General features: G+C 42.9%; 1 protein-coding gene across 1 annotated transcript; it reads left to right on the top strand.

The window, feature by feature from the left end:
• The first annotated feature begins 3131 nt into the window (after positions 1-3131).
• heca (hdc homolog, cell cycle regulator) lies at positions 3132-11233 on the top strand. Its single transcript, XM_083789701.1, has 5 exons — positions 3132-3542; positions 6504-7527; positions 8670-8836; positions 10360-10514; positions 10734-11233. Exons 1-5 carry the CDS (start codon positions 3365-3367, stop codon positions 10896-10898), a joined length of 1689 nt encoding a protein of 562 aa, XP_083645827.1. The 5' UTR covers positions 3132-3364; the 3' UTR covers positions 10899-11233.
• The last annotated feature ends 1552 nt before the right edge of the window (positions 11234-12785 follow it).

The following is a 12785-nucleotide window of genomic DNA, read 5'->3' as shown; positions in this document are numbered from 1 at the left end:
TCACAGGCAGGCAGACAGACAGACAGATACACAGAATCACAGATATCCATGTGGGACACAGCAGACAGTTAAAATGGGTGGTATGACAACAGGTATTGCATACTAGATCTCCATATACAGTATGGTCACAAAAAGGACAGACGTATAGTTAAAACGGGTGCTATAACAAGTTAACAACTGGTATTATTAGGTTCCCAAGTTGCATGGCCAACAGGCACAGGTCTAGTATCTATGCTTTGAAAGTTGTGACCAGTGTTGCCAGATTGTGAGAGAAATAAGCAGCCAGGGGCCAATAAAGCAGATTTATTGAGCCAGGATCATAAATCCTGGCTGAATGCAGAGCCTGGCTTTTCGGTGGAACACAGATTTACTGATCCTTCTTTGTGGGGTATTATTGCAGTTGGCATCCTTAATAGTTGCATTACTGCTCCTTCTGTATATCTCAGTATCTTTACTAATCTATTCCAGACTTACTGATACAGGGACTTAAAGCTGCTATAAGCAATAATAGGCTATGTCCCGAAAAAATAAATCAGACAGCCAGCAATGGGTAGAATGCTACCAAAAAACTTTAGTCTCTGTGACACATCTAGGGGCCGCAACCTGCATTCAAAGATTTTCCTAGAAGATTTGTCATTGGTCGATTTTCCTGTCTGCTTCTTGGTTAGTCAGCTTTATGATCCTGGCTCGATAAGGATTTAACAAGCCTGGTTTTGTCTTAAATCCTGGATTCCAAATCCAGGTTACAGGCCCCAGGCTTTCCACCTCGGAGGAGCCTGACTGGGCTATTTGAAAACAGCAGATCTACATCTCACAACGGGGTGAGCTTGTATATTTGCTATTTTCAAAATAATCATGATTTTTTTTTAACAAAATGTGGAATATTCTTTGAAACATTTTAACATATCTTGTATGAGGGTTCCTGGCACAAAATATGTTATGGAGGGTCCTTTGTAACAATTCATCTGGAGGCCCTTGACATGGAACTGGTCACTGGTTTAAACGACGTTAGAAAACAAGCCCAAATAAGCAACTATACACTTTAGGAACAAGCCCAAAAAACCGCAACCCACAACTACAAATATTTACAAGCTACTTTACAGAAAAAGAAGCCCAGATTAGACTTGATGTAATCTCAGCAAGGCTGATGGCTTCTTGGTTAGAGTGGGTGACAATATTATCACACGAAAAGATGAAATTACCTAGGTTCCATCATTGAGGCAAATCTTTCCAGTGATAAAATGGCCATATTCCAACGTAATCAAAAACGTCAACCAAAGCTATACAGCAGGGGTGCCCAGTGTCCACACTTCTTGGACTTGAGAGCTACTTTCAAAATGACTGGCTCAACAAGATCTATCAAGAAGATGATCCCATTGCTGAAAATAGAACAAACTAGAAAAAGTGCCCTTCCGGGCACAGGTCTCCACCAGGTTATCCACAGATCCGTGCAGTTAGAGGTAAAAACACTTTTCGGCCAGTTATAGCGCCACCTTGAGGCTGAGTTGAAATTGTTCATGTGGCATTTCGTCCTCGGCCTAGTGGGAATGTGGGTGCACAATTTCACGGAAATCACGCGATGTGTTCATGATTTGCAGCATTTTGTTTGAAACTGAGCACTCCTGTGAACTTTGGAAGCCAATCTTAACCAATCAGGATGGAGTCTGATAAATCTGAAAGACCCGTTTCGTTGAATGGCTCTAGAGAGACTGTGTACCAATTTGCGTGATGTTTGGACAAAATCTGTAGGTGTACTGTGCAAAAACTTGTTTTGCACAAAGCGGCCTCCTGGTGGCGCTATAACAGGCCGTTCTGGAAAGTTTGGGGCAGAGGTTCATGGTTGGCATCCAGGGAGTGTGTGTGCAAAATATGGCATCGACCGGGTTAACGGTGGCCGAGATTAGCTGTTCACGGACACACGGACACACACACGGACGGACGGACACGCGGACGGACGGAGTGCAAAACATACTCTCCCCACATGCCTTCGGCCTGGTGGAGACAATAAATGTACCTGAGGGGGCTTTGGAATAGCGGTGATGGTGTTATATAAGACAAACACACTTGGAATGGGAAATAGAGGGATGGAAATGGAGTTGGAAGTGTTTTCTTGTGTGTAACCTTTTAATGCTACTACTGCCATATGGGCAAAACACTCTTGAAAACAAAGTATTGCATTGTGGGTTTGAGCTGACAGGCATTTTTTTGATGTCAATCAAGTCAACAAGTCAAGTGGCAGATGCCAATTATTATTTTTTTATATATAAATTATATATTTTTAAGACCATATAATAGGAGCCCTAGTACAAGGTTTATTCTTCGCATGCACCTCCTCACCTCCTGGTACGACAGCACCTCAAAGGCCCTTAAAACAAGGCTCCAGACTTCCCAAAACAAACTGGTCAGGTTACTACTTGGCCTCACTCCCCGAACCCACCTCACCCCTGCCCATTTTGACAGGCTGGAATGGCTTAGAGTTGACGACAGAGTATAGCATCTTGCAATGGGTCTGGTCCACAAGATTCGCTACTCCACCAAGATACCCATGTACCTGTCTAAATAGTTCCTTATAATGTCAATGAAGTCCACACCCACAACACCAGAGGGAGTTCAACAAACCAGGTGCAACCCAGATTCGGCACAAACAAGGGACTAAATTAATTTAGCTCCTATATGCCACCAAAATGTGGAACGCCCTACCAACAGTCATTAAGACATGCGAATCCCTTGACTCCTTCAAAACCTATGGACGGCTGCAATTCAAAACTGGCCCCGTAAATTATACAGTGAGCGGGAAAAGGTGTTCCCCTCACTGTATATGGCCCCCTCCCCCCTGGCTATATAGAAGTGTAGGCTTAGGCTATACTCTAAATATATCTCTAAATGTTATGATCAAGTGTAAATGGTGGGCCCTCTTGTAAACAAGTGTAATACTTTATGGTGTCGTCCACTCACAGTTGACAGTTCTGCAAACTGTTAATAAATACTTCAATTAATCAATAGAGTCGCTTATAATAAGCCGACATGGCAACACATCAGCGACAGCTAGCGTCTTACGTCACCGCGGGCTTGTGGAAAACAGCGTCTGACCGATTCTTGAGCAGGAATCAAAACAAGACATGGACACGCCTTCTCTCGGATAGGTTACCTTACAGACTGCTGTCACAAGTGCAGAAAAGCTAGATTGTGGATTTTATTGAAACCATAAATACCACCACGTTCACAATCGAGAGAAAAGAAAACTGCAGCGTCTCTAAAACGGAAAGGCGAGAAGCCCCGACATGGAATCCACAGAAATGTTAGACGTCGCTGACAGTTGTTGATAGTGGCTTATACTGGCTTTAAATAGTGATATCTGTATAAAATGCCCAACCAGAAGAGCAACAAGGGGAAGAAAAGCAAGCGCACCAACAGTAGTGGAGATGAGCAAGAAAATGGAGCTAGCAGCAGCGCGGCCGCAACAGGAGGCGCAGCCGCCGCGGCGGCAGCACCACTGGGGGCGACGGCTGCACCTCGAAACGAACGCACTTTGAGTGGTACTGGTAAGACCATCACGATGGTGGGCCTGGGCCATATAACTGCATACCTGAATAAAGTTCTTGTTCTTAGGTGGGTGTTTGGCATTGCAACGCTACGCAGACTAGTAAAGGTTGCTAAAGATCAGTTTACTCTTGGAGAGGGAGAGGGTGTCTCGAACAATATGCCATAATTGGGCAGGATTGAATGTCAAATGCGGCTGTCTGTCCGCTGACCGACATCTTTCGAACGTGGCTACAAGGCCCGTGCAGTCAAGTGTGCAATGTCCCGTTCTTCTTCTTCTTCTTCGTGGGGTTTTTTTTGGCGGTTGACATCCAAATAGTTGCATTTAGCAATGTCTCGTTTTCGTGACGTGCACATTATGTGCAGTTCTTTTTTTTGGTAGTGGCCTCGTCGCCCAAAGGGTCATTCTAACATCCTCACTGCTTGTCTGCGCACTCAAGTTCAACTTCAAACACAGTCAAATCCTCAGAGTCAGCGCTGCTAAAAGCTGCAACAACAACCCGGAACTTATTGCAGCAATGCATCGGCTACACGACGCTGTTTGAACCAAATAATAATATGGTATAATAATATGTTACAACTTAAACATCTGCAGCCAGTGGTGAGATGATCTCCCCTTGAGAAATGTAGACTCGGACACCTGTCTATTGGTTGACCAGCAGCACTGCCTGAAAACCCCAAATGTGCATATCACAGTACCCTATCGTTACAGTAACATATGGATGAATTAACACAGACTGTGTCCATTCTACAGGGATTGCCTCGTGAGTCGGATAAGCAGCACAGGCATTATTGTATTAGTGTGTGTGTGTGTGTGTGTGTGTGTGTGTGTTATCTTTAGACACGCCCTCAACTCTCCCCTATCACTCAGGCTAGGCTAGGCTGGCATCACACCTGGGTGACTTTCTTCTGTGTGCCTTGACTGGCTTCATGTCAAGAAAGTGATACATGTAGGCTAAACAATGTTCTTTGAAAAGCAGAAAAGGTTGCATATTGCTTATCCTTTGATGTCCATATTTTACAGTTCATTCAGTGTTTGAAGGTGCAGGTGCACTGAAGTGCAGTGAAGCAAGCAGTTAGTCCCTGCTTGCTTACAGATGTTTAGGCTCTGTTAGTCTACTGTAGGCCTACTATAGTTGTTGTAGGTAATGTATGCAATATTTGTAGGTACTGTATATATTGTACAGTAGCCTACAGCAGGTAGGCAGGTGTATATTGTAGGTACGCACTCAGTACTGTTGTAGGTTCAGTTCTGTCGATTTTAGATGTGATTGTAGCCTAGGTACTGTATATTATAGGTAGGCTACTGCATATTTTACAGTAGGCACTGTTGTAGGTACTGTTCTGTTGGCTACATTTTACTTATGATTGTAGCATAGCTACTGTACGGTAGATAGTAGATACTGTTGGTACTCTTGTTGTAGGTACTTATAGGTACTGTTTACAGTATATTGCTGCATGCTAGTCTGTACTGCTTGTAGGTAGATGTAAGAGTAGAGTGAATTATAAAAATTATGGAAGCAACAATATGGCTTTGTCATGAAATATTTCCAAAATATATATATGTTTTAAGTAAGCCCAAATCCCGAAGGCCCAGTCGGAAGGGCAGAGGTCAGAACAACGCACCACAGAGATAGTAGACCGATATCATTATAAAAATGTATTGTGAGTCGTGACTCGTGACTACATACAGGATAGTTTACTCATTTATTACTATTAATAGTATGGTAATTAATGATTAAACAAAACGTTAGTGCTGTTAACTTTGTGCAGTAATTCATTTGATCACTTCTAGTACTGTAGTAACCCCTTCTGCATGGTTACTTCTTCAGGTTAGTCGCCGGTGATGTGGCTTCAATGAGTGTACAATTGAGATAGTTGGCTGCCGTTGGTGCCTGTTATCTGGGACTCCCCATGGCTGGCGTTCAATGCCACTAATTGGGGCCAGGCTTTTTCGTACTGGAGGCCAGTCGGGAGTGAAAAAGTGGTGGGCTCCGGTGGTCGGCTGGTGGGGAGTCTGGGGACCAGGTCGCAACCAGGTCTTTGAAGATATTTGGCTTTTGTTGGGGGGCATTTGTGACCATTTACTGTAGTACAGTTTTGTAGTTATGTAATTGTACCCCAGGACTCAAAAGTAAGCTTGTAGCGATCTCTCGTGCATTTGATCTTAATTGTGCATGGTTAGTGATCAATAAAAGAAGAAATCAAATGAAATGCATCCTTTTATCAGTGCCATTGTTAGAATCTAAGTGCTGGTTCAGTGGTTTCCAATGTTGAATAGGAATGTTGTAATGAAGGCATACTTGATGTGATATCACACCCAACAATCTGTAAAAAAAATCTAGCATCATTAGTTAAAAGATGTTAATCAACCTCTTCTCTGTGATCCACCCTTAAGTTAAAACAACAGTGAGGCACACAGTAAACATGAATATTTTCTATGGGTTTTATTTGATTATGTGCAGCATGGAGAAATGTACACAGTATATATATACACACACACACACACACACACACACACACACACACACACACACACACACACACACACACACACACACACACACACACACACACACACACACACACACACACACACACACACACACACACAGTACAGCATTGGTAACCAGCCCTCAGTAGTAGTTGTCTGAAATTGTGTGTTGTAAACTGTCTTTAGATGTTGTTTACAAAGTTTCTAAGAGATTGAGACATTCCATTCAAACACAGGACGATATAGTAATGTTAAATTGACAAATTAGGTTAATTACTATATAATTCTTTCTGAAGAACAGTACATTTGATCATCCATCAGCTCCACCAGTATCATGGTTCTAGGAATCTGTCATCTGAATCTAAAAGCATTTGAACTGTTCAGTTTCTCCCTTCTCTCACTTTTACGCTAAATTTAGAATTTGGCTTTCTAATTGACATTCCCCCTCTCCTGTGTTTTACTTATACAGAGGCCCCTTGTGCGACCCCTCTGTTGTGCAGCCTGGGCCGTGCCATCAACCTGGAAAAGGATGACTACCAGCGTGTTCTGTGCAACAGCGAGATCTGTCCCTACGGCAATTGGTTGCATCTGCAGTGCTTCTATGAGTGGGAGAGCTCCATCCTAGTCCAGTTCAACTGCATCGGCCGGGCACGCTCCTGGAACGAGAAGCAGTGTCGGCAGAACATGTGGACTAAGAAGGGCTATGACCTGGCTTTCCGCTTCTGCTCCTGTCGCTGTGGACAGGGACACCTGAAGAAAGACACAGACTGGTACCAGGTCAGACGTGTGCATGACGACCGCAAGAAGAAGCCGGGGGACAAGAGTTTGGCCAAGGCCGGGGGCTTGGGGTCCGGGGACGGCCCCCCTGAGGAACCCAAGAAAAGCAAGCCACCTGGGGGTGTTGGAGGGGGAAAGATGGCCCACAGGGCCTCTAGCCAGGAACTGCCTCGGCGGCAGTCAGTGGACCGTCAGAACTCTACAGAGAGAGGAGGACTGTTCAACCTGGGGCCTCCACAGAGGTCTCCCTGTGACTCCCCGGGACAGTCCCCTCCCACTGGCTTCACATTCTTTTCCCCCGCCCCGGCCGCTGCCTTTGGAGCGGCACTGGGAGGCGGTGGCGGTGGAGGCTCACGGAGCTCCCGCCACCTGGGAGAGTTCCTCAAATCAGCCGTGCATCTGGAGCACCAGCGGAAACACCTGCTGACAGGAGGAGCCCTTTCTCGGAGTGCCGGCTGCTCCACAGGAGCCGGCGGTGGCGGAACCCACCTGGATCCCAGCTCCGTTCTCCCTCTCTCTTTGTCTTTCGCCCTCCAGCTGCCCCACCGGCTCACCCATGGCGGGGTGGGAGACAGTGGACACCCTCACCCAGTGCAGTTCCTCAAGAGGCTGGACCTCTCAGAGCTGCTCACACACATCCCTCGCCACAAGCTCAACACCTACCATGTCCGCATGGAGGATGACGCGCAGGCCGGCCAGGGAGAGGATCTGCGTAGGTGTGTAAGGACAGGTGGTAGGGCAGCCAGCACCATGTGTTTATTAGTTTTCCTCGATGAGTCGTCATTCAGTTCAGCAGTATTTGAATGTTTCCTGTCATTTATAACATTCCAGTGTGGTATTAGATAGGTATTAAATGATCACAATGACAATCTGAGCCCCCAGGGGATCATACTTGGTACCGTCCTTTTTTTCCCCTCTACTCCAAATTTATTTGGCAGAAATAAACAAAATATACAAGCACATAGCAACGCATTGTGAGCTTGCCGATGACATGCCCAGGGAATCTTCTAGGGTTCATGTGATTATAGTACTTTTTCTTTTCATGCAATCATGCAAAAAAATATTTTTTTTGTGTGCATTCACACAGAAAACAAATATTATGCAGCAATAAAGTTGCATAATTTGCCGAATGGGAACTCATCTTCATATCATTTAGTCACCACGCTCATAATAATGAACAATTGCTTTACAGAAATGTGTTATACTGCAGTTAGTTAAAGTATAGTAGTATAGTAATAGTAGTTTAATATATATCTTCTTATTTACCCATGATATGGAAGGCAGCAGAAGGCAGCAAAGGGTTTAACACCCATGGAAACAGTGTCTCACACACAAGTTCTGTGTAAAGAGGAAAAAGGCAGCAATAACCTTCAACAATAACATAAACTTTAGTTGTTGGGGTATTTGTCACATCTTGCACATAATTGAAAAGTTTATTTTGCATTTAACCTATCCCTCACACGTTTTTGACTTTAGAGCTACTTTCAAAATGACCAGCACAACAAGATCTAGTCATCTCCCTCTCTCTCCTGACCTATCCCAACTATTATGGACAGTTGGCAAATTTATACAGTGCCCTGGGAACAGTTCGGGGTTAAGTGTCTTACTCAGAGACACTTCAACACTAGGTGCATAGTCCGCATACACGGTCTGATATCATATGGACATGATATGGAATGAGTTGTATATTGTAGGAATTCTCTGATCTTCAATGACCAAGTAGCAGAATGTGCCACAGAGATACCCTACGTAAACCATGGCTGCATTATGTATTTCAAACGTGAAGACTAGAGCCATCGGATCTTCCACTGGTGTTTCCAGTTTCCACTACCCTGAGGTTGTTACTCTCACCCTCCAGGTTTATCCTGTCGGCCCTCAGTGCCAGTCAACGGAACGTGGTCAACTGTGCCCTGTGTCACAGGGCCCTGCCAGTTTTTGAACAGTTTCCCCTGGTGGACGGGACCCTGTTCCTCAGCCCATCACGCCACGACGAGATTGAGTATGACGTCCCTTGCCACCTTCAAGGTCAGCATGGGATTCAAGGTCACCTGACACTTGTGTATTTATCAATCGGAACACAGCAGGTGGCACCAAAGATTTAAATATAAACCTTTTTTTATATGTCATGCTCCATATGAGCCTAGCCATCTTGAACTGTCTGTCTCCATGCATGTCCCCACAAAAGTAGACAGAACAGTAGACATCACAGAACAGATCATGTTGCCTACTACAGCTTACCACATCGCCAAGCTCCATAGGCATTGTTATCAATGTTGGTACACAAATCTTGTGTTAGCATGTTAGCACATCATTCATGTGTTGGCATTGTTCAAGATATGTTAGTATACTGTATAGCCATTGTAATAGGATGAAGGAAAGCAATAATCCCCCCACAGTAAAACAGGAGAAATGTTTTCTTTTTAATATGTAGGCTTATTGTAGGGATCCAAGCCAGTTAGCCTGATAACTGCTAATTAAATTACCCAATTTAGCTGTATGAAAGCCTTCAAATGCACAGGAAGACACACCATTATTAGACTGTGCCTGTTGTAACCATTATGTTCAGTCTCTATGCAATGAGTCACTGTTTTTTTTTTTCATAAAGAAGACAGACAGACAGATTAATTAATTTGTCACTTCATTTTGCTTTGTGTTTTAAAATAATGTTTAAAATGCAGGCTAATGACTAAATGTTATTTGAATAACAACATGTGTACATGTATTTGGACAAATAAATTAGGACAACAAAATGAGGCTTCTTTGATCTACTCAAACTGTATTTAATTGCATGATCAGTAATGCATAATTATATCATTCGTTATTTGAATGAATAATAATAATAGAATGAATAATTATTCCTTGAGTACTTTTGTCTCAGGGTGAATGGAGCAGATTAATTAACATATTTGAATAACAATCTATTCTTAGAAATGGTACTTTGATTGTAATGTAGTGTTTATTTGGCAATGGATTATATTATTTTAAAGGGGGAATGGGCCATGTTTCTTTTTAAATTTGATTTAAACGGACCAATTAGAAATCGATCGCTGGAAAGCTACGGGTGCATGTGTGTCCGCCTGTCTTGATATTTAACTCACGAGGAAGTTATAGACTGATGATTGTTTGGATAATGATTATTTGTTGGGGAAATGAAAATGCAGTTACCGTATAGTACTGGCCTGGGTAGCACTTCTGCTTCTGTGTCAGTTTTCTAGGTGTATTTTCCAGGACCGAAGATTAAATATATACGAACAGCTGACCAATCAGCGCAAGCTCAAAGTGTCACTGCACAATGATCTGTTTTATGACCTCCTCGCTGCGGCCGATTTGACCATCTTTATGACTAAAAGCTATGGGTATGTGATAAACAAATGATCACCCAGCATTTGTTGCCATCAGTAACCAACCTCTGCTGCATCAGTCCTTGCCTACAGCTCAAGCTTATATGCCAGCCCTCAGTTGGATAACCTCAGCCAATGAAATGCCAGAGTCATAACTGTATTTATCCTATCTTGTCTAACATTTTGACTGTATTTCATTGTTAACAGGTAGACTCATGCACCTTTATGCCATCTGTGTGGACTGTCTGGAAGGAGTCCATAAAATAGTTTGCATCAAGTGCAAGTCGCGGTGGGATGGCAGCTGGCACCAACTGGGCACCATGTACACATATGACATATTGGCTGCTTCACCATGTTGCCAGGTACATACAGTACAACTGGTGTGTGTGTGTGGCTGTTAATCTGTTGTAGATAGATTGTGATTAGGCTTAACCCTATTTTGTAGAACAGAGTATACAGTATATAGACAAGAGTTTATCAATAGAGTTTTGGTATTTGTGATTAACTGACATGGTGAATTGAATGAAGCATCTGCAATGAATGACAAAAAACCTCCCATCTTTTCCTCCCTGTAAACATAGGCCCGCCTCAACTGTAAGCACTGTGGTAAGCCGGTGGTAGACGTGCGTGTGGGGATGCAGTACTTCTCCGAGTATAGCAACGTCCAGCAGTGCCCTCACTGCGGCAACCTGGACTACCATTTCGTCAAACCCTTCTCCTCCTACAAAGTACTCGAGGCTTATTGACAAATGTTGTGCATGCATGCTAGTTCCGTTTTTTCCTCTTTGTTTACTTGTCTAGGCTAAATTACTTATTTTCTTCAGGCCATACCACGCTTTGAATGTTTTTGTTTTGTCAAACCGTTTCTTTTGTATGTATGGGGGAAGAGTATGACTCTTAATTTTAAAAGTCCCAGAGCAGTATGTTTAATCTCAGTGGGAGGTGTGGCTGACCAGTAAAGGATGTGGAACCTGCACTTAAGCAAACACATTTAGCTGTGACAAGTGAATGTGAATCTGTATGCCAAATTTGCTTTTTGGTTTGTTTTTTTTACAAAAAAGGTGAAAATAAAGGAGTAAAGGAGAGAATGATACGTGCTGCTCTTTTCATTGCATCATCTTTACCAAAATGGAATTTACATTGTATAGTGCATGTATCTGTCTTTCTCGTTCTTGCACTTTAACTCATGCACACACACATGCAAGAACGTTGCAAAACAATTAAAACTGCTTGTGCTAAGGCTTATTTATACATTGTTGCATGACCCTTTTTAATGAATTGCACTCATACAATTTGTAGTTACGGTAGTCATTTAGTAGTAACAGGAAGTGGGGAGACGTGTGAAAATACTGACATAATGGAAGTATTGAGCTGCCTGATTTATACTTTGCTAGTGCACACCATGCGCTGTGAGCTTGTAACCATTTCTGGTGCAAATCACCAGCATGCAAATAAGTATAAATCACCCTTTTAGGATACAGGAAGCACACAACAATACCTGTATCATTCATCTTTCGGAACAAGCATAAAAAGTGGTATAAAGTTATATTGTTCAACACTGGTATATACATATACTGCATAAATATAACACTATTAGTGAGGCTTGTGTTGCACGCAAAAGGTGTTGCAATTTACAAAACAAGAGACCTTCACTTTCTAAAGTACACAACCAAGCCTGGGGAGTGGTTTCACCAGGCTAAGTCAGACCAACATTTTACTTAATTTACTAAATTATTTATGCAATTGGACTTTGCATTCCGTACAGTCAACATTCACTGCCAAAGCATATTCTTAACGTAGGACGATAAATAACTCACCAGGTTGACCTGGTGTGTAGAATCCGTAAACATTTTTAGGGATGATAAATCCACTCAAACAATGCGAAACAATAAAGAGCATAGATATTGCATTCTAAAAATAAATGCACTCATCTGTCTCTGACAATGTTTCTTTGTCTGGTGGTTCACCAATCGTTGGATGAAGTTACATGAATACGATAATGTTTGTTGGTCTGTCTAGCTACAGTAGGCTGCTGCAGTGATTAATACATTATGTGTTGAAAAGGTCAAGGTCAAAATCAAGAACGGATAGACAGATTTTAATTAAATGTGGTGGGAATGATCAATAGGAAGAAATGATTACATTTTGGGTTGAAGAAATAAAAGGATAAGGTCACAATGAAGGGCAATGACAAAATTACTCTCACATCTAACTTAAAAATGCCATATGCCACTGTTGAGGTTGGGTAAAAGCCATAAGAAGTCTACCTTGGCTTTAATACACAAGACATCAAATATGTGAGGCACATCAACCCCTGTAAAGGTGGATCGACTCCTTGAACGGTTTCCCAAAGGACACCTCTTACATGGTGTAAGAGGTATGGTGTTGCACATGCTTAGTTGCCCTCTAGGCCGCACATGAAGCCTGTGAACATAGACATTCCGTGCATAAATGTGCCACGCAATCGTAGGCCTCAGTAGCCTGGCTAATAAGCCAGACCCAATCAGCCGGTGGAGTGTGATTTGAGTCTGGCTTATTAGCCAGGCTAATGTATGGTAGGACTCAGGTCTACCATTCTGAAATTTAATTTAATAATATTTGGACTGCTGGACAGCTGACAGTAGGCTCTCTTC

This window comes from Protomyctophum parallelum, assembly GCF_964188405.1.
Source record: "Protomyctophum parallelum genome assembly, chromosome: 19".
Classification (NCBI taxonomy): domain Eukaryota; kingdom Metazoa; phylum Chordata; class Actinopteri; order Myctophiformes; family Myctophidae; genus Protomyctophum; species Protomyctophum parallelum.
The sequence above is the reverse complement of the archived record's forward strand: the minus strand, read 5'-3'. Positions and strand labels throughout refer to the sequence as shown.

Coding starts and splice junctions, on each gene's coding strand:
- heca (XM_083789701.1), top strand. CDS start 3,365: ATGCCCAACCAGAAGAGCAACAAGGGGAAGAAAAGCAAGCGCACCAAC. Junction 3,543..6,503: donor ACGCACTTTGAGTGGTACTG/GTAAGACCATCA, acceptor TTACTTATACAG/AGGCCCCTTGTGCGACCCCT. Junction 8,837..10,359: donor CGTCCCTTGCCACCTTCAAG/GTCAGCATGGGA, acceptor CATTGTTAACAG/GTAGACTCATGCACCTTTAT.